This window comes from Rhinolophus ferrumequinum, chromosome 5 (genome assembly GCF_004115265.2).
Source record: "Rhinolophus ferrumequinum isolate MPI-CBG mRhiFer1 chromosome 5, mRhiFer1_v1.p, whole genome shotgun sequence".
Classification (NCBI taxonomy): Eukaryota; Metazoa; Chordata; class Mammalia; order Chiroptera; family Rhinolophidae; genus Rhinolophus; species Rhinolophus ferrumequinum.
This window is the reverse complement of record NC_046288.1, coordinates 74,822,612-74,847,416: the sequence shown is the minus strand read 5'-3', so window position 1 is coordinate 74,847,416 and position 24,805 is coordinate 74,822,612. Positions and strand designations below refer to the sequence as shown.

Genomic DNA, 24,805 nt, shown 5'->3' with positions numbered 1-24,805 from the left:
TGCTGCTTTGGAGTTAAATGCTCTAAAAATATCAAATCCATCTGGTCTAGTGTGTCATTTAAGGCCATGTTGATTTTCTGTCTGGAGGATCTGTCCATTGGTGTCAGTGGGGTGTTAACTTCTTCTACTATGATTGGGTTACTGTTGAAGTCTGCCTTTATGTCTGTGAATGTTTGTTTTATATATTTAGGTGCTCCTATGTTTTATATATTTAGGTGCTCCTATGTGCATAAATGGTTTAGTAGGGCTATGTTTTCATGTTGGATTGATCCCTTTATTATTATGTAATGTCCTTCTTTGTCTATAATTATAGTCTTCATTTTAAAGTCTGTTTTGTTTGATATAAGTAATGCTACTCCCGTTTTTTTCTCGTTTCCATTTGCATTAAATATCTTTTTCCATTTCTTTGCTTTCAGTCTGTGTACGTCTTTTGATCTGAGGTCTCTTGTAGACAGCATATGCATGGGTCTTGTTTTCTTATCCACTGAGCTGCCTTCCGTGTTTTGATAGGAGCATTTAATCCATTTAAATTTAAAGTGATTATTGATAGCTACATAGTTATTTCCATTTTATTATTCAGATTTTTGTCTTCCTTTGTTTGTTTGTTTTCTCCTTTTTTCTGCTTAAAGAAATCCTTTTAACATTTCCAGTAATACTGCCTTGATGGTAATGAATTCCTTTAGCTTTTTCTTGTCTGGGAAGCTCTATCTGTCCTTCAATTTTAAATGATAGTCTTGCTGTGTAGAGTAGTGTTGGTTGTATGCCCTTGTTTTTCATCAGTTTGAATATTTGCTGCCACTTCCATCTGGCCTGCAAAATTTCTGTAGAAAAATCAGCTGTTAGTCTTATGGGAGCTCCCATATAAGTGACTACCGTGTTTCCCTGAAAATGAGACCTAACCGGAAAATAACCCCTAGCATGATTTTTCAGGATGACATCCTCTAAACATAAGCCCTAATGCATCTTTTGGAGCAAAAATTAATATAAGACCCGGTCTTATTTTTGGGGAAACATAGTAGTTGTCTTTCTCTTACTGCTTTTAGGATTCTCTCTTTGTCTTTCATCTTTGCCATTTTAACTATGATGTGTCTTGGTGTGGGCCTGTTTGGGTTCATCTTGTTTGGAACTCTGCGCTTCCTGGGCTTGTATGTCAATGTCCTTCACCAGGTTAGGGAAGTTTTGGGTTATTATTTCTTCAACTAGGTTCTGGATCCCTTGCTCCCTCTCTTCTTCTGGTACCCCTATGATGTGAATGTTGTTACGATTGGTGTAGTCCCACAGGTCTCTTAAACTATCTTCATTGTTTTTTTATTATTTTTTTCTTTTTGTTGTTCCATTTGGGTGTATTCTGCTAAATTGCTGATTCAGTCCTCTGCTTCATCTAATCTGGTGATTCCTTCTAGTGTATTATTCATTTCAGTTATTGTATTCCTTATTTCTGACTGGTTCTTTTTCATGGTTTCTATGTCCTTCTTTATGCTTGCTGTTTCTTTGTTGAAATTCTCACTAAGTTCCTTAAACATTCTTATAATCAGTGTTTTAAACTCAGTGATAGGTTTGTTGCCTCTATTTCATTTAGTTCTATTTCTGGAGATTTCTCCTTTTATTTGGGACATGTTTTTTGTTTCCTCATTCTGGTTGCCTCTCTGTGTTTGCTTCTATTTATTAGTTAGATCTTCTATGTCTCTCAGTCTTTGCTGGGTGGCCTTATGTAGTATGTGTCCTCTATGGACTAATGGCACAATTTCCCTGATCTCCTGTGTTTGTGTTCCAGGAGTGTCCCTTGAGTGTGTTGTGTGTGTGCTTCTGTTGTAGGTGAGCCTTGGTTGCTTTTGGCACATCAGTGGGTGGGATTGACTTCCAGGCTTACTAACTGTGTGGATTGGCTGTGCCCACAGTGTATGAGCTACTGTGTAGGGGCTCCGATCCCTCAGAGGAAGCTTTGCCCCTGCAGGTTCTTATGCCTCTTGAGACCCCTTTTTGTGTGTGCTGCTTAATGGGGCTAGCCAGGTAGTGCTCTGGTGTGGTCTGAAGCTGGCCTCTGGGTATGTTGTTTCTGGTGTCTCTTGGGAGGGGCTCCCATGCAGGCCAATTTCAGCCTTGCCTGCTACTGGCCCGCAGATACCTGGTGGGAGCCACAAAGCTGTATGTGGTGTCTGCTACCTGTGCTGGACCTGGAGGCATGTGGGCGTGGCCTCACTGTGAACTGAGGCTGGCTGCCACCAATATTGGGCCTGAGGCAGCTTAGCAAAAGGCCCAGAGCCCCCTAGGCTACCTGCTGCCGGCCTGTAAGGCCCAGCCATTGAAAGTGCCTCCTTAGGTGCGTGTGTCTGGCCGGTTGACCCAGTGTTGAGAGTGCCCTTGGCGATGCAGCAGGGTGGGGTGGAGTTCAAGGGAGTCATGAGATGTGACCGGTGATTTTTACTATGTTAGCGCAGATTCAGTTCTTACGCCAGTGCCTGTCCTGTGACCACCTTGCCCTGCGCCCAAGGAATACTGCACCCGGTTCCCGCCTCAGACTTGCAAATTTCCGAGAGCTATTTCAGAGTGGCTGCGGTACAGTTTTTGGGTCACTCGACACCATCAAAATTCTTGCAGGCTGTCACGGATTGTCTGCTGCTGTAAAAGACCTCCATAGCTTGTTGTGTAGGACTGTACGCCCAGGTGCCCAGAGTGCCCCTGGCAGTGCAGCTGTAGGTGGGCAGAGCAGGGTTCCAGGGTTCCAGGGGTGTGGTAGGTGGTTTCTACAAAGTCAGTGCAGTCTTGGCTCCTGCACCGGTGCTGGGCCCGCCACCACCGCACTAAAACACCCTGAGAACACTACGGCCAGCCACCACTGGACTCAGGCCTCCAGGTTCCCGAGAGCTGCCCAAGAGAAGCTACAGCGCAGGTTTTGGGTTACCGCCCACCAGCAAGCGTGTCCCAGGCCTCTGCAGGCCCTCTACCCTCTTTAAACAGGTTTCCACAGCCTGTCGGGCGAGGCCAGCAGCCCGGCAGTCAGGAGTTTCCTGGGTGATATAGTGCCAGGTGTTTGGTGTGCAGGGACCTGGGGTGTCAAAGCAGTGCACATGCGTGGATTCCACAAGACCAGTGTGGTGCCAGACCTGGCCCTTTGGGGGAGGGCTTACCCGTGAAAAGTTGGCGCCCTCCTGTAGGCCACACGTGTGCGGGCTCCACACAGGGGCAACACTGGCTCTTGTCTCTCTATCTCCTGCACCGAAGCCATGCAACTCAGTTCTTCCCCCCATGTACCTGGGCCTCCCAAGCTGCCTCTCCTGCACCAGAGACCAGGCGAGTGCCCACAAGCTAGCGAGTCCGTGTGCCGGCTCTACAAAAGGGCGTCTGGGTTTCCAGCTGCCTTCCTCCCCCTGGAAGAGCAGACAAAGTCCTCACTGATTTTCGCTGCCAGATGCTGTGGGAACTCCTCTTTCCAACACCAGACCCCTTGGCTGGGGACCCCGGTGTGGGGCTGGGCCCTCTCCCTCTTCAGGGGGGACCTCTGCCACCAAGGTGTCCCTCCTGGCATTCAACCACTACCTGTGGGTTTGGGGTCCAGCTTGTTTCATGTCTCCACCCCTCCTACCAATTTCGATGTGGCCTCTTCTTTATATCCTTAGTTATAGGGATTCTGTTCAGCTAGTGTTCAGATGATTTTTGAGGTTGATTATTCTGTAATTTATTTGTAATTGTGTTGTGATCCTGGGATGTAGTAAGCATAGCACTTATCTAATTCACCATCTTGGACCTCCCTTCAGTATAAGTTTTTTAGTGAGTCTGTAAAGAGCATTCAGGATGGGAGTTTTTCCTGTTACATGTAGTTTAATCATTATCACAATATATGCTGGGACACTGTAGCTAAGGAAGTTTCCAAGACAACCCTTAGGCAGAACAATTTGCTCTAAGGACTCACAGAACTCAAAAAAGCTGTGTTGCAGTTTATTACAGTGAAAGGACACATTAAAATCAGCAAAGGGAGGAGGTTCCTAGAGCAGGGTCCGGTAGAGACCAGGCGAGTACTGCAGTCGTTTGATGGTGGAACAAAGTTCCAGGTTGTCCTTTATGACCTGAATTGCACTGTTTGCATCTGTGCTTCTGTGATTCTGTCCTCGTTCACCTCGTACCCTCCCTCTTTGCAGAGACCATCCATCCAACGGAGGGCCATTCAGGACATATCTAGGGACACATAGTCTTGTGGATTCTAGTCTGATTCTTCTGTCACTGTTAGTGAATTATCCTTGTAAATGCTCTCTTCTTTGTTGTCTCTTCCCATTTTTACTGTAGGAAACAACTGTGTTTTAGAGGCTTAGCTTTCCATCATAGTCCTCCAAATGCTCTTGCAAATTACAGAATGGAAAAGTATGCAATTTCATGAAAACTTACTCTGGATATCACACTTCAGAGGATTTTGTAGGATTGGTTTTTGAAATAGTATAAATTCATTGTTTTTTTTGTTTTTTTTTCTTAAATAAATAGAGTGGTGTCTACTCTATATCCATTTCAATGAGACATTTCATTTCCTAAAACAAATTGAACTATAAAACAAATTCAGTGGTGTTCATGTACTAACTATACAGTAAAGCCTCAGTGACATTATTTCTAGTTAGCCTATTTGTTAGTGAAGTTTTAGTAATGCTTACGGTGAATATTTCTACTTTTTCAAATCGTTTCATTCCGCCAATCTTATTTTAAAAGCTTTCCAAGAGACTAAGGGACAAGAAATTCAAAGAGCCGATCACCAGTGCCTTGCAGAAGCTGGAGCAGCATGGTGGAAGTGTGAGTAGGACATTATCCCTTGTGTCATAATTGTTTTCTTTTTACTTATAGTCGTCTTACAAAATTGGCTGTATAACATATAGTTTCTCATTTCAGCCGTGAACAACCCTGTGAAGTTGATAGGATTATTTTCATTGGAGAGCTCAGAGTTTCAGTCTCGCCTAGGTAGCCCAGTTTTTCAGCTGGGATTCAGACCCAGCTTGTATAACTACAGGGCCTGCACCCTGTCACTGTGCTTCCTACACGACAGGTAGTCCGTGTGGTGCAGCTTGACCGTGTTTTTGTTTGTTTTGTTTTGTTTATTTTGGATGTCTTTGCTTTGATCAGTGGAAAGTTCAGAAAACAGAAGGACTAATGTAGAGAGCTCATTGAAGACAGAGTACCTTTTTCTTCTTTTCACTTGCCATCTTTTCGGTGAAAAAAATTTATAATTTGCCCATAATCAAAGGTTGAAATGAGATTTCCAGATGCCTGCGCTACTACGTCTGGAAGCGCACGTGTGCTTGAACGTGAGCATGTGGGTGCACACACAGGAGTGAGTCAGTTGATTATTTTAACTTGCAATAATGTAGCAGATTTCATTATTACTGTGCCATGTCAAGTGAATAGGTTTTTTCATCTTTTGAAAGAAGTGTTCAGATAATCTGGTCTTGAAAGTATTTCTATAAAGCAGTGATCCCATCTTGTTTTGGAGATTACATTTAATCACATCTCAATGAGAGAGTTGCATGTGATTATCTTAACATTGCAGAATATAGTTTCATTCTTCTAAAGGAATTAACTATCGAGAATGATTGTATGCAGTTTTAAAATGGCAGATGTTTTAGTTCAAGCTTTGCCTAAATTACCTAATTTGACCAGTTTCCGTGATTTTTTAAATTGATATTCTTTCCATGATGAATGCCTGGAATGATGTTTGAGGAGAAAGTAAGTCCCAAGGCTGCTAGATAATGGATTTCTTCTTCGTTGTGTGCAGGTGCTAGGCAGAGGATTAGCATTCAGACATCTTGTGGTGATGTGTACAGAACCATCCACTAGCCAGTCCACCTCCCTTATCTGCAGAAAGGAAATTCTTCTTGCTTGCAATGTGCTTGTTGTTCTGAGAACTGGAATGCAAGATGAATTTGTTCTTTCCTCCCCTATGAAATTCAAGTAAACCAATGCTAAATAATGATGGCACAGCTTTTCTATCTGAAACTCTTCCCAGCATAGGTATGGGGAGTGGGGCAAGTCGAAAGGGGTGTGTCCCACATGTTAGATTTCCTGGGTGTGTGTGCGGAGTTGGTGATGGTTTGCGTAAAGTTTAGAAATAGCACACTATGATTTGGAGGGGGAATACTGAAGATGTACATGACCAACCCATGGTCCCAGAGACAGCTAGCCAGGGAGTTCCTCTCTTACTACTTAATCTCATTAGTTTTAATCAGGCTAGTACAGAATAAAAAAATATTCTGAAGTCATAAGGGCTATTAAGTACTATTTATTCCTTCAGATTTTTTCCTCTGCTTGTCATCTCCTTCTAATATCTTGCATGATATTTTAATAATAATTAATGTAATTGCAATAGGAAATCATAATTACATATCAAAGACTTTCCCTTGGCTTAATTGTTATTAGTGCACTTGCTTTGGGTACTTTGTAAATCCTTCATGAAATTAATGGATGTTCTTCTTTCCCTTCTAAAATGTTTATATATCTTCTCTTTAAGTGCTTATAGGTAAGTCTTCAAAAAAGATTCTTCTCAGTATTGCAGTTTCTCATTTCTTAAGGCCCGTGTGTATTACCGTGATGAACTCAACTTCCGGGAAACAAAAATAATCAGTTACAGACAGTCACAGTGTCGTTTTCTTATAACGAATCAGTTTACAACCTGCCTTAAATGGGAAATGGTTCATTTTGAGTTTGAGTTAATGTTTTCTAAGTGATATGCACCTTTGTCTTGGGAAAGATACATACTTACACACCCGAGCTCGATTGAGCACGTGGGAACTTGATACATGCCAGAAATTCTGTTGAGTACTTTTTAGACTTTAACTCATTTAATCTCTACTACAACCGTCAGAGGGAGGTTTTGTTCTTACCGCCCTTTTAAAAATCTAGAAACTGAGGCGCAGAGAGATAATTACCCCCAGATTTGACAGTGAAGTGACTAGCAGAAGCTGGATTGAAATACTGGTCGTCTGGTTCCACACTATCTTCCTAGTTGTATAGTTTTAAAAAAACAGTAAGAGACAACAACCTATATTTGATTTAACTCAGAAAAAAGTTCGCACTTCTCATTTCATCCTTCTGCTCTTATCCCATTTTGTTTATTTGTCTTGAGTTTTGGACACTTTTTTTTAGGCATACTCCTGCAAATGGAACACCTATTAGGGGAACCAGCATGATACTAATGAGGCTACGTTTTGTTTCTCTTGCCAGGGAAGTCTTATCATCATCAAATCTAAAATTCCAACATATTGTTCCATATGTTGTTGAAGAAGGAAGCCAACAAAAATCTTACCACCTGGTGACAGGTATTCAGTGCTGACCATGGGTACCTCAGGGACCTTTGCAGGTTCACTTCAGTTTATTATTTTATACATCACAGCCACCATTCATTATTTACTAGTTTAAGACGAATATATAAAATACCATTGAATCATAGTAAAAATGATTCGGCAACAAAAAAGAGCGGTTAATGATGGAAAGCAATTGTAAAAAGTTATATAATAGTACAGTTTTGTGGGTTTTACTTTTCATGTTTATGCTTTGCGTGAACAACCATGATTGGATTTGCAATGGATGTTTGTATTTATTTTCTAGTGCCTTTTATTGGTAACATCCTTTTTGCAATCAGTTTGTAACTGTATACGTATTTCTAGACAGTTTGCCTTTTCTGGATTTTATAATTATCAAGCCTATGGAAATTTAAAATAGTGGACATTTGTGAATTCACTCTTAATTACCATTTATAAATATGCATTTTATAATGTAGAATGCTTGGGAAAATTTCTTTCCAGGGTATTCTAGTTTAAGAAAAATTTTTTTTTAAATGTGTAAATTCCCTTACAAGTATGTTGTTTATCCCAACTCATTAAAAGTACCTAAACTTTAGGTGTTAATTGTATTTAAATAAATGCTATTTTGTATTTTATAGTCTGAAAAGACTAAGGGTATTCAGTACATGAAGATATTCAGAACTTAAAATTTTAAAACTCATGTGGATTCAGTGATTTTGTTGTACTTGCTTATGTTGTACAATTATTTCAATTGAAAAAGTTTTTGCAACAATTTGTAGGGCTCATTCTGAGTGTTGATGTGGTAGAAGCTGCCTCTGGATCATTCTACAGAGAAAGGCATAGAAGAGAAACAGAAAACAGGAACAGGACCTTCCGTCTTCAGGGCAAGAAGAGACCCACAGAAACTTGAGCCGTCACACCAAGTCCAAAGCAGCCTGATAGGTTTAAAAGGATGGACAGCAGGGGGCATTCCTATATAGAGGCAGCGATATGATAGTCCAGAGCGTCAGATTATAGTGTCAGATACAGTCTCAACAGGTCTTTAGTAACTGAAAAGAATACAGGTAATCTCTGAAGAGCCGTAATGCTCGTCCTCCCGCAGATCTTTTATGCTTCCTGGTCCCCTGTCCAGTCCACTGTTTCCTCGGGTCTTCACTCACGGTCACATCCTCAGGTCATATTAGCTGCAACATCTGCCTGCCCCTTACTTTGCCTTTACCCTTCTTCATTGCACTTAGCACCATCCAAGGCAAAGCTGTCTAGAAAATGCCATAAGGAAAATGTCATTTTTTAAATCTAGGAATGATCAAATTTGGAATAAAGACCTATAAGATACAGTAGAGTTATAAACATTTTATTTGCTTTTATTTTTTTCTTTTTGAAATACAAAATGTGCACGTTGAGTTTACACAAACACGCGATGGCAAATTTCAGTGTACATGTATTGTACTACTCTTAATTTCTACACTGGTGATAGCAGGGCAGCTTTCAACATCCTATCTCTACACCAGAATAGATACCTGATTTATTGTTGCAAAGACAGTTGCAGGTTTCTTCCTACTATATGTAGCCTCTGAGTCTTGTGATATTTCTGCAAAACAAGGGCGGTGTGTGTATCTTCAGTAATGTTGTGGCAAATTTACAATTTTGGCTTAAAAGCATTAAAAAGGATCTGAATTATTGGAGTTTTCGGATAAGCTAAGTCATAATGCAGTCCAGATGAGTTGCTCAGCATTTATGTTCATTTTCTACTAGATTTTGGTATTAAGAGTTCTCAAGATAATGGAATCACTGGTGCTTTCAGAGTGAGTCCTGCTTGCTGTTTGTTCCTAGTGGGCATTGGGGTCATCAAGGTTTCCTTGTCCCTGAATGGCAGGTCCATAAAGGTGCAGTGAGGGAGTTGGGGAAGAAATGGACTAGGCCTTCCATGCTGGTAAAAATTACTTCTTGTTCAGCGTTACCAGTACTGGAAGGCAGGTCCCCTTACCCTTTGCGTGGACCTAAAAACACCCTCACTTCGTTTCACACCTTCTTGGATTTCCACTTAGTGACACAATAGAAAACAGTCAACCTATAGTATTGAACAAATCCAAAATTACATACATCTTGTAGGCCTTGGCTGTAATGTGTGTTTATGAAAAATTAAATGCTTATTAAATAAGCTTTATTAGGCATATGCTGACAGCTGGTGATAAACTAATTTGTTTCATATTATTTAAAAAAAATGCCAGATAAATAAATGTCTTTAACAGGCAGCAAATCCATAGAAACTGGGACTATGTTTTTGTTTTCTTAAATTGTGGTAATCTTGTTTACTTAAAGTATATAAATGGAATTACAGCATACAAACATGAAAATTAATTTCCGGAAATTAAATGCAGATGCCAGTGTTTTAGAAAACCATTTAAAATCCTGGGGCTGAATACATACAAATGAGTAGCAAAAGAAACATTTTAAAATCACCATTAATGTGAAAGCGTCGATAATCCCATGGCTAAAGAATCAATAAAACTATAAGTCAGGTTCTATTAGATTTGAATATTCACAGGGTGTGAAATGACTTAGACCATCCCGTGAACTCAGTGGTATTATGAAAAGGATGCAAATTTATAACTGGAAAACTGAAATCTGTTGGGGATTGCTTCTTATTAAAACAAAGCTTGTTTGCATAATATGCCTCAGTGTAAAAGCTGAGCAATCTATGCTAGAAGTGGTAGCTCCAACTTTAAGTGTGGTAGAATAGTTCACATTTGTCTGTTTGATTGAGGACACATTCAACAAGTTAAATCACATTTTCAAAGAGCTGCATGGAGCGCATTATGTTTTCATCCTGTAAGGGAGAAACAGTGGGATTAAATTCAGCATGTCTGCATGGATAAGTACAGTAAACCCTCCCTTTAAGTTGTCAGTTGGTTCTTTTCCTATAAGCGAAATGATGTATAATGAAACCAATTTCACCATAAGCTAAATGGTAGAAACAAGAGTTAAGTTCCTATGGTATCTTATCAACATTATAATGAAATGATGTTGAAGGAATGACTTTGAATGAAACGACATCATTCAAGAGCCTGCTGCACACCGTTTTGCCTCTAAGTACTGCCTTTCCCCACCAACCAACCCCCTGTGCCAAAAGCTCAAATACTGTTTGCAGATGTACGCGGCATTCTGTCCATGTTACACACACAATGATGCGGAGTCCGTTTTATGTTTTAAGACAACCAGGCTTTAAACGCTTCATATAAATCTTGGTGTTAATAGAGGATATTTCTCAAATCAGAATGCCAGAATGGAAACTTGAAGGGCGGAGAGGGTAAAAGGAAACAGGGTTTGTATATGAGCTAAGAGCCAAGAGGTTCCTGAAGATTGGAGGTTGAGGCTTTGAGACGTGTTTGTGGTACTTACACCTCTTTCTGGATATGCTGGAACTAAATCTGCGTGGCCTTTAAAAATGAATGGTTCCTCAATGCCAGAGGAAGAATTGTTTGGGACAAACCATTGCCAGGGCTGCGTTCAGTGTAGCATATTCCTCAGAAACAGGAAAGGAACAGACTGGTCATTATAGGGGCACCTGGAGACTGTGAATGCCACTCAGTGAGCTTTTTATAATAATGCTAAATGGTAGCCGAATTGATGACGACTTCCAGTTCTAGAAGCCACGTAACAACATCACCATTAACGCAGGTGCATGTCACCAAGTTCATTCTCTCAAAGATCACCAGATCGAAATCTGAGTTTAGGGCCGACCCGGTGGCTCAGGTGGTTGGAGCACCGTGCTCCTAATGCCGAGGTTGACAATTCAATTCCCACATGGGCCAGTGAGCTGCGCCCTCTACAGCTAAGATTGTGAACAACAGCTCTCCCTGGAGCTGGGCTGCGGTGGGCTGCCATGGTCTGCTGCGCGGGCTGCCGTGTGCTGCCATGGGCTACCGTGTGCCATCATGAGTGGCCGGCAGCCAGCGACAGCTGCTGTGAGTGGCCGACTACTAGCGACGGGGGCGGTGCAAGGCTCATAATACCAGCATGGGCCAGGGAGCTGGGTTCTACACAACTAGATGGACTGAGAAACAACAGCTTGAACCAGAGTGTGTGTGTGTTGGGGGGGGGGGCGGCGAAGCGGAAGGAAAGTGGGAGGCGGGGAAGGCGGGATCTGAGTTTAGAAAAAAGTAGGCCATCAGGAAAAGGAATGTACATCCATATGAAAAGAAAGAGAACAGCTAAAACACCAGCGATCTTCTTTGTCGCAATTTTTTTAAAATTCTTAACTGGTTCTGCCAAAACATCAAATCAAATCTTGGTAAGCTAAAATTGGTCTCCCACCAGATGGCAGAAAATTACCCAATTTCTCAGAGAGAATTTTCTGCTCTTTAGTTTTTGTGACTGAAGACCATTATTGCTTCAGCCAAAAAGTCATTCTTGTCCAAACACATTAAAACAATTGTTTCTCTTAGAAACTGGCTATAAGCTTGGCCTGTGATGCATACTTAGCTGTACCAGAATTCTAAATCTATGCAGATATGATGGACGATACCCATGTTATAGGCTAAGTAAGTCTAAGTAAAGAGCAATTTAATTCTCACATATTTTATCCTAAATGATGAATATTCTCTTAAGGATTTAGGGAACAAAAACACAGTCCCATGGGCAACTTTTGTGTCTCCAGGGCTTCCTACATAGCCTGTCGGCACTCTACAAATGCTGATCAATTGAGTGTATAAATTGGTGATTGCTTTCAGAGCAGTGGGCTTATAGGCTGTGCAAAAGTGGTAAACTTAGGCATATGATCATGTTTTGCTCACTTCATGGTGGCTCGCTGGCAATACTCAGTCTGGCTGTGATGAAAGCAAAAGGGACAGTTTAGAGTCATTACTCACTTTTTGGCAACTTTCGATGAACTCATCTATAGTAACGACTCCATCTTTATTTTTGTCCATTTTCTGTTCAAGAAGAAAAGAATACAAAACTTCATTCAGACTTACCTCTTGATATCCTCGTACCTGAACCCAATGAGTTGAAGTCGATGCAAAGAAAGCCTACTGCTTGTGTAATAGGAGGAGCTGCTTCAGAGCATGACTGGTAATTTCTTAGCGATCAGAATATATGGCTGACTCCTTTTAGGCTCTTCCCTTTGCAATAGACTATGACGAAGATCTGGAGTCACCCACCTAGGTGCAGTCCTGCCCTCTAGCTAAGCCAGAACTCAGGCAATTTGCTGCAACTTTCAGAGCCTTGGTATTCTCATCTGTAAAATGGGGCTAATAAGGATTTACAAGTCTAACCTCGTGGGGTTCTTGTGAGAATTGAATGCAAGCAAACAAAACCATGTAAAACACGGCAATTACTTAGTGTTCTATCTAGGGTATTATGGATGTTCGATACATGTAGTTATCAGTATTACCAATTCAAAACCAAAATTATTAAATTGGTAGGATGGTGCCTATGCTATGGTTTTGCCCCTTTCAGGAAAAATTATTTTCCTTTTCATTCTTTGGAATCATGATGAGACTTTGCAAACCTCAGGAGATTTCCTCTTCATTCCATTGTCTCTCTGACTTCTGTTTGCATTCCTACCTGGAAAAACGTTTCCACATGTTGTCTGGGAGCGTCTTCTTTGAGGACAGGGTATGTGCATTTGCCCATCATGTCGTATATCGCTTTCATTATGTCGAGCATTTCCTGAAAAGTCAAAGACACTCACGTGAGGCTGCATGCAATGTGTGGAGAAACCACTTTGGGAAACTTTGACACTTCATTCTTACTCAATTTTGAATTTCTATTTGTTCCTTGCTTCTTCATTAAAAGCCTTTTGCTTGTCCCTGAGGAAAATTCAACCACTTTGTTCTTGAAAAGCAGCAGAATCAAAATGTAAGAATCATTCCTGATCTTTGTTTCAGAAGGAAGTCAATTCCCACATATTTAACATAATCAGAAAGGCACATTCTAGTTTAATGTTTGAATTTCCATAGATTTCACAGACTATCTTTGTTTTACTGAGTTATTATACATCGTACATGTTGATTATCAATTTCTATTTACTGAGAAGAACATCACAGCATGAGCATTATGCTAAAACTAACTGATAAATGTCAAAGCTCATTAGGATTTTCATTGTGTTTTACCTACTATGACTTTAACTGAAAAGTCACACATGTAGATTAGTCAAAATGTTATGACTCTGGCAAACACCTTAAAATTTCGTTCTTTTTTATGTCAACAAAATCTAGTTTTGTCATTTTCAATCTAAGTAAAACTAACATCGAAATATTTAGACATTCAGATTTATTGTTTCACATTTGTTTCTTTCTTATTGAAGTTTCCATATAAGTCTCTGAATTAAGTTGATAATACAGATGTACTATACATTTACTTTTGAGAGCACTCAACTCTACTATGAATGATAAACTAGTTTGTAGTTTATAAGTTATAGGTGAAATCTTTTAAGATATTTTGAGTTTAGATAAGTAGCAAAAAGATCCTTTGCTATACACAAAATTCATGAGGTGTATTAGGTATAAGCAGTAAGAAAAGCATATTTGTGATAAACAGAAATAGAAAAGGATTGAAGGACCAAGAGATACCTAATATTCCTGAGGCATATGAGTATGAAATGCTAATTACACAAATACACAAGAGACACTATTCAGAATAGTCTCTATAAACATGAACACTTAATATTTATGAGATCCTAATTTAGCCACCAATTGGTGAGAAACAGTCTGGCTCCATACGCCCTTTGCTCAAGAAATACAACTAAAACCCATGGCCATTGATCAGGCTGATTGTCATGCTATCCTTGTGGTCACGTGGACTTGTCTTTTTGTCTCCAATAAAGCAAGTTCATGTCATTGGCCCAGGGTACCTTTTGTTTGAGGACACTCTTGCTCAGAACTCACCTCTGGGAAAAGCTAGTGAGGCAGAGAAGATAGGACATAAGAATACTGCGGCCTCCCAGGATTCACGTGATGTCCTTCAACCTCACTTGCACCCTTTCCTAAAATGGTTAACTTACTCCATCCCTTTTCCTTTGCTTTTCATTGTGTTTTACATTGATTTAATAAACTGTGTGATGTGAGCATCTTAATTTGATCTGTGGGCTTTCTTTCTCGGATAGCTTGCCTGGAAGGGTTTGGGGGAACCTACCATTCCATTGGGTCATTTTCCAGACAATACAGGTCAGTGCATAATCTATATGATGTTAAAATTCTGTTTCCGTATGGATCACATTATATGGCAGGGGGAAGATCACAGGCCAAGTATGGATACATTTTCTCCCTATCTGTTTCAACCTCAGTCTTTATTCCATTTATAGCATTACTAAAATACCATTAGAAAACAAGGGTATAATCCTTATATATTTTATATTTACTTTGCAGATTCACTATAAGTTATTCCTATCCATTCCAGATTTTTTAAATAAAATATTTTCCCACCACCACATAAAATATTTTAGATTTCCTGAAAAGGTGATTTTCAAATTAATAATTACAACTGGTTAACATTTTGACGTTAAAAAACGAAAATGGCCAAAATGATAGCTGCGTTGGTAAGGTGTTTCTTACTTCTTTAGTGATATAGCCGTCTTTATTGATGTCATACAAATTAAATGCCCAGTTGAGTTTTTCTTGTACTGTCCCCCGGAGCAAAATGGAAAGACCCTTGATGAAATCCTAGAAAGAAATAAAAATACAATTTGGTATGTTATTACTAAAAAAGTAAAACACAAACTCTGACAGAAATTCTCCCTCAAATGATGGAAGCAAGAGGTCCAACCCTCTGGATTTTGAACCATTTATTTAGCAAAACGATCACTATGCTCTTGGTCATCTGTTGCTCAGAGTTCTTTGTGGGCATAAACCACTCATCTGCTTTAACATTTTCGTCTTCTAATTGGAAACTGGGACTGAAGTCCATTTTGGAAATGGTACCAGACACCCACAAACAGCAAGACGCTGTAAGAGGCAATGGCTTTCCACACATGCACACAATTCTTTTACTAAAAAGAATCTAAGAACACTTTATTTTTAAAAACACAAACACGTACATAACACACTTTTTATGAAAAAGATCAGTTGCCAAGACACGTGGTCTGTCCTTAAGACATGAGCCAACTGTAATCTTTACTTAGAAATCGAGTTACCACGTTCACATGGGCAGCGCTTAAGAGCATGGAGATAAGCCAGACTGTCTGAATTCAAATTCCAGCTGTGTCACCTGATAGCTTTGTGTCCTCCAACAACTTAACATCCATTTGCCTCGATTTTCCTATCTGTACAATGGAAACTGTAGCATCTACTTCTTACAGTTGGGGGTGTATATAAGGTTTGAGATAAATTTACAGATCGACTTTGGCAGAGTTGACAACTGCTTGTGGATGAGTCTTCCTATGGAAGATTGTAGATTTTTCCCTTGTCCAAATCATTTTTGTCACTGAGCACATTGGTTTCCTATCACTGTTGTAAGAAATGACCACACACTTAGTGGTTTAAAATAATACACGTTTATTATTATCTTGCAGTTCCAGAGGTCAGAAATCTATACTGGGTTTCACTGGGCTGAAATCAAGATGGAGGCTGAGCTATGCTCTCTCCAGGACTTCTAATGAGAGAATATGCTGCCTTGCCTTTTCCAGCTTTTAGAGGCCACCTGCATTGCTTGGCTTGTGGCCCCTTCCTCCATTTTTAAAGCATATCACTCCAACCTCTGCTCCTGTCGTCATTTTTCCTCTTTTTTACTCTGATCTTCCTGCCTCCCTCTTATAAGGATCCTTGTAATCACAGTAGGTCTAGCCAGATAATCCAGGATGACCTCCCCATCTCAAGAACCTTAATCACACCTGCAAACCTTCTTTTTACCCTGTAAGGTAACATAGCCCGAAGTTCCAGGAATTAGGATGTGGACATCCTAATGGGCTGTTATTCAGTGTGCCAAAATTCTGGTATGTTCTGGATCTTTTTGTTTCTTCCAAAATGTTCTTTCACATGTCTTAGTTATAATTATGTCTAGATATGTTAGTCCTTCTGTTGCTGTTGTCAATGAGGGATTTTCTTCTATTACATATTCTAAATTTTGTGCAATATGTATGAAAGCTATTGATTTCTGTATAATAATTTTGTATGCTGCCACCTATCTGAGTGTTCCTATTGTATATGATAGTTTTCCAATGGAATCTCCTGGGTTTTTCGTGTGTGCAATCATATTTGCTGCAAATGGAGTTAATTTCACCTCTTTCTAATTTTTAAAATATTTTTAATTACATTCTTTTTCTAACTGTATTGAATAATATCTCCAGAACAATATTACATAATTACAATAATAGTAGACATCCTAATTTTGTTACTGAATTTAATGAGACTATTTCTAGTGTTTTTACTTTGAGCATGATACTTTTATTATGTTAAGAAAGTGTATAATTCCCATTTTATTAAAAAAATTTATCAAGAACGACCATTGACCTTTCTTGCAGAAATGGAAAAGCTGATCTTCAAATTCATATGGAATTGCAAGGGGCTCAAAACAGCCAGAACAATATTGAAAAAGAAAAATAAAGTTGGAGAACTCAAACTTTCCAATTTCAAAACTGACTGCAAAGCTCCAGTACAGTGTGACACTGGCATAAGGAGATATATATAGACCAATGCAATACAATTAAAAATCCAGAAATAAACACAAATTCCATGGGCATTGATTTCCAACAGTGTACCAAAACCAGGCAATGGAGAAAGAATAGTCTCTCCAACAGATGGTACTGTGACAACTGGAGAACTAATTTGCTTCCTATCTTTATTCAGGGTGAAATATAGAGTAAGAAAAAAAGAGGACTCAAGGCCACAAAGAATTCCAATATTTAGTAGGAAGACAGCAGAGGAGAAACTGGCAAATGATCTTGAAAAGAAGTTGCTAAAGAAGTCAGAGATGTCAAGAAGAGAGCATTTCACGTGAAGGGATTTTCACGCTGACACAAGACTGAAAAGTGCTCATTGGGTCAGCAACATGGAGGTCGCCAGGGACTGATGGGAGACGTTTCAGTGGAGCAGAGGAAGAGGAGTGAAGGGAACTGGACATAGAAAACTCACCAGTCTTGGCTGTGGGTATAGATCGAGGGAAAGGGCTCTAGGTGAAGAGGTATACGACGGGATCCCAAGAGTGATCTCTGAAGATGAGCACTTTGAATACTTAAAATAATTAAAAATAAAAAATAATTTAAAAAAACTATTATTTTAGTTCTTTAACTGGAGGGAAGAGTCTAAAGAAAGGAAAATACTAAAGGTTGTGCGTGTGAGAGAGAGGGAGCATAAGGAATGGACTGATGCTCCCGAGAAAGTGGGAGGGATCCAAATGCAGGTGGATGGTCCAAGTGGTGAAGGGAGGAGGTACATTTCCTCAACTGGTACAGAAGGAAGAAGGAGAACTTGGTACAGGTGCCAGTACCTGATAAGAGGTGGAAAGATGAGTGCTTTCCCATCTGAGAGTTTTGATGGATATCTGCTTGGGAGTGAAGGACAGAGCAGAAAAGATAAGAATTGGAGGTTTGAGCAGAGAAGAAGAGGCAGACCTGCCACTAGACCAGGGGTGTCCAAACTGCGGCCCACGGGCCAACTGCAGCCCGTGATCCATTTTTTATTGGCCCGCAGCAAATTCCAAAAATATATTTAGTTTACTTAAACAAACCAGGTGAGGCAATACGTACTTCACCGCGAGTGAGTGGCCCGGCTGTTTGTGTATTTTTCCGCGTATGGCCCTTGGTGAAAAACGTTGAAAAAAGTATGGACACCCCTGCACTACACAATGACTTGTGCAAATTACGGGAAGGTGGAACGCCCTCAAAATTTTTTCCTGCCATGTCTTAGAGAACTTGCAGAACCTGGAATATATAACATACTGTAGTTAAGAGGTAATGACATCCTTTGCAGTTGGGCAGTATACAACTTGCATACTATAAGCTTTGGCTTTTTAAGAAGGTATAAAATAATCACAGCAGAGCATGGGCAGGTAACCTTATAAGAGAAAAACTGCTGCAAATTTGAAAAGCCAAATGAGATTGATAGTTATCAATATAAACCTTATCTGTTGCTTCAAATCACAGAGGAATAATTATATGTCCTTAGTTGAAAGTGGGGTGATGCTGGATACGAGGTCTTTGCGGACATGTTCACAGCATTGCTTCTCAAAATTGAGCTTGCAAGAGAATCACCTGCGGGGCTTACTAAAATACAGATTGATGGGCCCCATCCCCAGAGTTTCTGATTCATTGGGTGGCGTGCCAGAATTTACTTTTTTTTTTTTTTTTTTAATGAGAGGGGTTTTTTATTTTTAATTTTTTAAATAAGCAGTGGTTTTTTATTTTTAATTGCTTTATGAATGATTTTTTCAAATATATAATACAGTATTATTAACTATAGTCGCCAAGCTGTATGTTACATTCCCCTGACTGACTGACTTTAGAACCGGAAATTTGTCAAAAGGCACAAAGAATTTACGTTTCTAACAAGATCCAAGGGATGCTGATACCGCTGGTCCTGGGATCGCACTGAGAAGCCTGGCCTACAAGCACCATCACTGGCATGGGCCCCACCACCAAACACAACAGACCAGAGCAACAATGAAAGGTTTAAAGAAAGCACTTTCAAAGTCATGTGTGGACTTCACTTGTTTGCCTCCCTAAGTAATAGGGTCTTAATTTCCATTTGGTGCTCCATCCAGTTCTGTGGCACACTTCCTTTCTGGCTCTAGTGATGGAGCCAGGACCTGGGTAAAGTCAGGAAACACAGTTTATCCCTTTGGTCAAGGCAGTTGGATCTGTGGATGGCCTGGGACTGCAGTCAGGCCACATCTGAATGACTCTCAGGACTCCTGCTAGGAGTGGTAGGTAGGAAAGAGATGCTGTCTCTCCCCTGCTCAACTGGAACAATCAAGCCTGGAGCCCAGGAGCTGCTGGCATGTCCTTGTGACCACAATGGGGCCTACTCTTAGGTTGTAGCCTGCCCTATCTCTTGACTTTTTATTCCTAGGAGCCAATGAAACTATCATATTGTTTTGTTAATGTATGGTTTTCTATTACTTGTGACCAAAAGTGTCTTGATTTGCAAGTTATCTAAATCATATGTTCTTGAATACTATATATCCTCCAACTACTTACATTAAAAGATAACTATGGACCTTGAGCATCCCTCTCTCTTATACCATCTTGCAGGATAATATCAATAAACAGTTATTTCAAGACAGGAATGATTCCTTATTTGTGCTAAAGAAAATGAGAAACTCAAAGAACCGCATGTGGTTTTTGCTCCATGTTTTTCTGAATGGTAATTGAAATCCGTCAAGCAGGAGTTGCAATCTTAAAAAAAAATCTCAAGAGCACTTTGCACAGTTATCCTACTTTGATCTGTGACAGCAGGTTACATCTGTTCCCTAATGTATAAAAATGATAAGGGAAGATCAGTACTGAAGTCTGGTTTCCATTCTCCCATGATCAAGCAAAAGAAGGAAAAAGGCACAGAAATTTGACTTTATGATAACCTAGTTTTGTTCAATAGTGAGCTTTATTGACTACAAACCTTTGTCAGGAACCTTAGTCCTCCTGCCTCCCCTCATGGCACTCAAAGAGCTCTATGGCTTAGAATCATGCATTTGGGGATTTTTGCAACAAGCAGTCCTGTTTACAGATGGGAAAACAACATTAAGTGACTCTCCAAAGGTTAAAAAGGTTAACTTAGGTAAGCAGTGGCAGATTGGGAAAGTCATACATGTGTTTAGCATATTTCTAGTTTTATACTTGCTTACATATTTTCATTAACGTTTTTAAGGTTGTTGATTTCCTATAGTAGGACCTCCCTTGTTTGGCGTTGAACTCCATAGTGATTGAGCTACTATTTAAAGTATTTGAAAGATACAATTTCAGGTACTACATAAAGTTTGCATTTGTTTGGAACTAATAAAGGCTATCAACATGTCTGAAAAATAATAAGTATATTTTCCAAGCTTGGAAGCTTGATTTTGGCATGTAGAAGAGATAATGTACTTACCTTGATTGATACGCAATTCTGTATATTTAGGTAATTTAGTGTCTTGATAGCTGATTATAGCCACATTAAATTAAATTAGATGAAAGTTCTTTGGTTTGATTTCACTAGAGGCCATTGAAATTTAATGCAATTTTAAACAAAATCATAAATGCAAACATAATAAATATATACATAAATATAATGCTTGATTTATATAAAATATAGAAAACTGTACTGAAGAAAATTGTAACCACATATAATCCTATCATCTATTCACATTGAAAATTTCCGTTCATTTTTTTCATGCGTACCTTACCATATAGTTATAGTAAAGGTCATATGATACACACACAGACACACACACACACACACACACAAGGTGCCAAAAAATGTATACACATTTTAAGAAAGGAAAAAACTGTATTAAAATTGTAATAAACAATAGTTCAGTGGTTACCAAAGTGTAAGGGGTGAAGAGGGAGAGTAAAGGTGATCAAATACATGGTGATGGAAGGAGAACTGACTCCGGGTGGTGAACACACAATGTGATCTATAGATGATGTATTACAGAATGTACACCTGAAATCTATGTAACCTTACTAACAATTTTCACCCCAACAAACTTTAATTAAAAAAAAAAAAGAAAAGAATTGTAATACTTAATATATACCAATAACAAAAGATGAATACAAGTCATGTGTATACATTTTTTGGCAGCCCCGGTATGAATATATTTCTGTATAGTTCACTTAAAATTACAAATATTTTGCCACACCACTGAAAATGTATTATGATGTCATTTAAATAACTACATACTAAACTGAACCATATGAAATGGCTGATTTTTTAAATCATATTTGTCAAGAAGAGTAGTTTTATATGGTTTAAACATTTTGGACCCAAAACCACACTAAGAATTATATTTTAAATGGCAACCGAGTACACACACACACACACACACACACACACACACACACACACACGTAATTATACATTAGAAACTAAAATTATGACTCTGTATCCACTCTTCTTCTATTAATTTTTAAATATTCTTGTCATTAATCTCTACATTTATTTTACCACTTATTAATGGTTGCAATCTGGAGTTTGAAACACTGCTCTGTCATACAAATATATTGTAATGTATTTAACCATACTTCCTATTGATGGATATGTAAATTAATTTAAATTTTTCTTCATTATAAGCATCACTGTGGTAAATACTTTTCTCAATTTCCCATTTATTTGGACATATTTCCTTGGCAAAGAAGTGACATTCCTGGGTGAAAGAGCCCTGGGACACTGACATGTAATCGTAATTATGACTGCAGGTTATTGGGGGTGTGTGGGTGCTATTATTGGGCTATTTCCACGCATTATTTCATGTCAGTCTCGCATAACCCTAGGGAACAGGTATTGTCTTTCTATAATAGATGGAGGCTCAGAAAAAATGTGACTGAGCCAGGGCCTACAGCCAGTGAGTAGGGGAGCTGGAAATTAAACCCAACCTCTGACTCAAAGCCCAGGCTCTGATTGTGACTAGAAGGGAAGCAGTGGGCTATGGTTATACAGAACAACATACTATAAACATATGCCATGTCTTTTTTGTTTGGTACTTTTGGCCATAATTAGGGGGTGATATGAAACAGTGACTCATAATGTATGCAATTCAATCACTGACAACATTTGTAGCACATTTGGAGGTGCCAGGAATTCGTAACTCTTGCTATAAAATTACTGAATAAATGAATAGAAAATGGCTTTAGCTTCTAAAGACAGTCAGTATGTGAATATATATGTGACTATGAGAGCTAGAGGAAGATAAGATGAAGTAAAGAAGAATCTCAAGTCACGTGTCCAAGAACACACACACACACACACACACACACACACAAATCGATTTTCTGAGACTGACCAGATGTTAACTGGGATCGCTAACATTAACTGATCATTTTCTATGTGCCAGGCAATTTTCTACACTTTTTAGATCCATCATTCAGTCTTATAACAGCCTTGGGAGGTACAATTATTTCCATTTGACACTGAAGAAATTCAAGCCAGAGAGATTGAGGAACTTGCCCCACAAATCACATGGAGAAGTGGTAGAGGCTGTGTTTGAGCCCTGTGTCTGACTGACAAGCACGCGTTCCTTTAGATGAGAGGAGATTCTGGAGCTGCCATGGAGGTTGGCGTTTTAAAGAGGAGACTGGGACAGGAAAGATATAAGGTGAGCCTGGAGCATCTTGGAGTGCCAGAAAGTAATCAAGTGATTGAAGAATCAAACAAAACAAAACAAAGGAAGAAAGAATAAAAATAACCACAATGATGGCAGTATGTTGAACAGACACTGGAGCCAAATGAAAGAGCTCCCAGTGGCCAAGCTGGAACACTGAGCAACAAAATAAACAAGGCCATATAGGATTAAAACTGAAAGTATGAAATAAATATCCATTAACCAATATCACTAACAATATGAACAAAAAGTTCATATTGATGTAAGTAACTTAATAAATTCATAAATGGAGGAAAAGAGATAAATGACCCATGCAGAAGAATTCCAAATAAATTATGTAGGTGGGCATAACTCCCCACTCCTTGGCTGTGGGCTGTGCATAATAACTTCCTTTCAAAGAATACAGCTTGGAAAAAGGGAAAAAAAGAATAACTTTACAGCAGAGAAATGACCAACACTGCTTCAACCAGGTGATCAAGGACAATGTCGACAGTCATAAATCATGTTGATAGCATGTCCTCTCGATAGTACGATAAAAAAACATGCCACTTTACCTCTGTAGCCTTCCTTCCCAAATTCATATCCCCAGACTAATCATGAGAAAAAACCTCAAACAAATCCCAACTGAGGGACATGCTATAGAATACCTGGCCAATATTCTTCAAAACTGTCAAGGTTATCAAAAACAAAACAAAACAAAACAAAGTCTGAAAAACTGTCACGGTCAAGAGCAACCTAAGGAAACATGGTGAGTAAATGTAATGTAGTGTCCTACATAAGATCCTGGAACAGAAAAAGGACATTAGGTAAAAACTAAGGAAATCTGAACAAAGCATAGACTTTAGTTAATGTATCAATATTCATTAATTGTAACAAATATATCATGTTAATGTATAATGCTAATAATAAGGAAACTGGGTGTGAGGTATATGGGAATTCTGTACTATCTTTGCAATTTTTCTGTAAATGTAAAACTAGTCTAAAATAAAATTTTTATTTAAAAATGAATTAAAAAAAAAAGAGGAACCTGACCTTCAGGCTGTAAGAGCAGATGATAGATATTTATTGTATGCTTTTCTCTGGTCTTTCTTGTAATAATCTTTTGCTACCCCAACTTTCAGTAACCATTACAGCGTGCCACTTGGGGGCAAAGTGCAGTTTAGATCCAATTATATCTGGATCTAGGACCTCTCCTATTTCATTCACTCTGCCCTTCAGTTTTAAGCAAATTAACTAGAAAATGTCCATTTCCCTTTATTGTGGAATCAGAATGGTCACTGCTGTACCTCTCAGGATGCTATTGCTACTCAAAATATGTTCGTTGCCTAATCACTTCTGTTTTCTGGAGACTTCCCAGGTAGCTAATCAATTTAGAAAAATAACTATAATAACCTCATGTTAAATTTGATTTTAATATAACATTTATTAATTTAGCCATTAGCTTGCCTTTAAAGGAAAGACATTTACCAGCATGCTTATAGTACATGGCCATTACAAGTAATTTCCCAAATTATAATCAACATTCACCATAATTACTGGCATTTTGCAAAAATATTACAACACCAATGTTATGTACGGCCCTGTATCATTAACACTAAATTTACCTATGAAATTGGACACAATGTGCTATAGGTGATTGATGGTACATTTCTGTTACATAAGTAATTTCAAGTAATGAAATCACTCGTATTTTTTGCCTTACTCATTCTCTGCAAACCGGCTATGAAAGATTTTGTTCGGTGAACTAGAATCTTTGACTTCCATATTAGAGCTAAACTAAGGCTGTGCTGCAAATAATTTATCTTGTCGGTAAAAGGCATCAAGCACTAATACAACATTATCCTGGGGTGATCATCCGCTGCCCTCAGTGAAAAAAACATTACAGGGAGGGGCCTGGATCCTAAGACACCCTCACATGTATCTCTGTCCCCCTTTTAACTGTTGCTGCCACGTCCCAGGTAAACCACACTGGCCTAGCCTGGACCACTGCCGTCTTCTTAGGCTACACCTTCTACTCAGTCACCGCCAGCTTACACTCTCCTCCTCTTGTTGACATTTCTTGTTTGAGTTATGTGAGATGACATGCTGACGTTCCTAGCCCCAAATCTTCATTTCAGTAGCATGCAGTCTGCATCAGAGCCTCGTAGGTGTGAGGAAGCCCTCTGCTGGCCTGCTGCCTCTGCCCCTGGGGCCACCAACTGAGTGACAGCTCAGAAGGCCAAGCCTTTCTTTTGTCACCCTGACTCCACGAAACCCCTGCTTCTAGGTAGCTGGCCATGAATAAATGAACATTTCCCCCT

The 24,805-nt window shown here is 39.2% G+C and overlaps 2 protein-coding genes across 13 annotated transcripts in view; one reads left to right on the top strand and one right to left on the bottom strand.

Annotated features, from left to right (window-relative positions):
- Positions 1–17,928, top strand: part of PACRGL (parkin coregulated like) — a 29,994-nt gene extending 12,066 nt beyond the window's left edge. For 2 of the 6 annotated variants that reach the window (XM_033106245.1, XM_033106244.1), the window contains exons 9-10: positions 4,693–4,773; positions 7,195–7,678. In XM_033106245.1, the coding sequence (XP_032962136.1) occupies positions 4,693–4,773; positions 7,195–7,251 (138 nt within the window). In that variant the 3' untranslated portion in view covers positions 7,252–7,678. Of the gene's footprint in view, positions 1–4,692; positions 4,774–7,194; positions 7,679–8,053; positions 8,453–16,734 lie in introns of those variants that run through there. The other 4 variants (XR_004423017.1, XM_033106243.1, XM_033106242.1 and 1 more) reach the window with 4 other exon arrangements.
- The window catches only part of KCNIP4 (potassium voltage-gated channel interacting protein 4), a 1,015,463-nt gene continuing 999,303 nt past the window's right edge, over positions 8,646–24,805 (bottom strand). For 2 of the 7 annotated variants that reach the window (XM_033106239.1, XM_033106240.1), the window contains exons 5-8: positions 14,831–14,938; positions 12,843–12,947; positions 12,146–12,208; positions 8,654–10,104 (exon numbers count right to left, since the gene is read on the bottom strand). In XM_033106239.1, coding sequence (XP_032962130.1) covers positions 10,057–10,104; positions 12,146–12,208; positions 12,843–12,947; positions 14,831–14,938 — 324 coding nt within the window. In that variant the 3' untranslated portion in view covers positions 8,654–10,056. Of the gene's footprint in view, positions 10,105–12,145; positions 12,209–12,842; positions 12,948–14,830; positions 14,939–24,805 lie in introns of all 7 variants that reach the window. The other 5 variants (XM_033106235.1, XM_033106236.1, XM_033106237.1 and 2 more) reach the window with 5 other exon arrangements.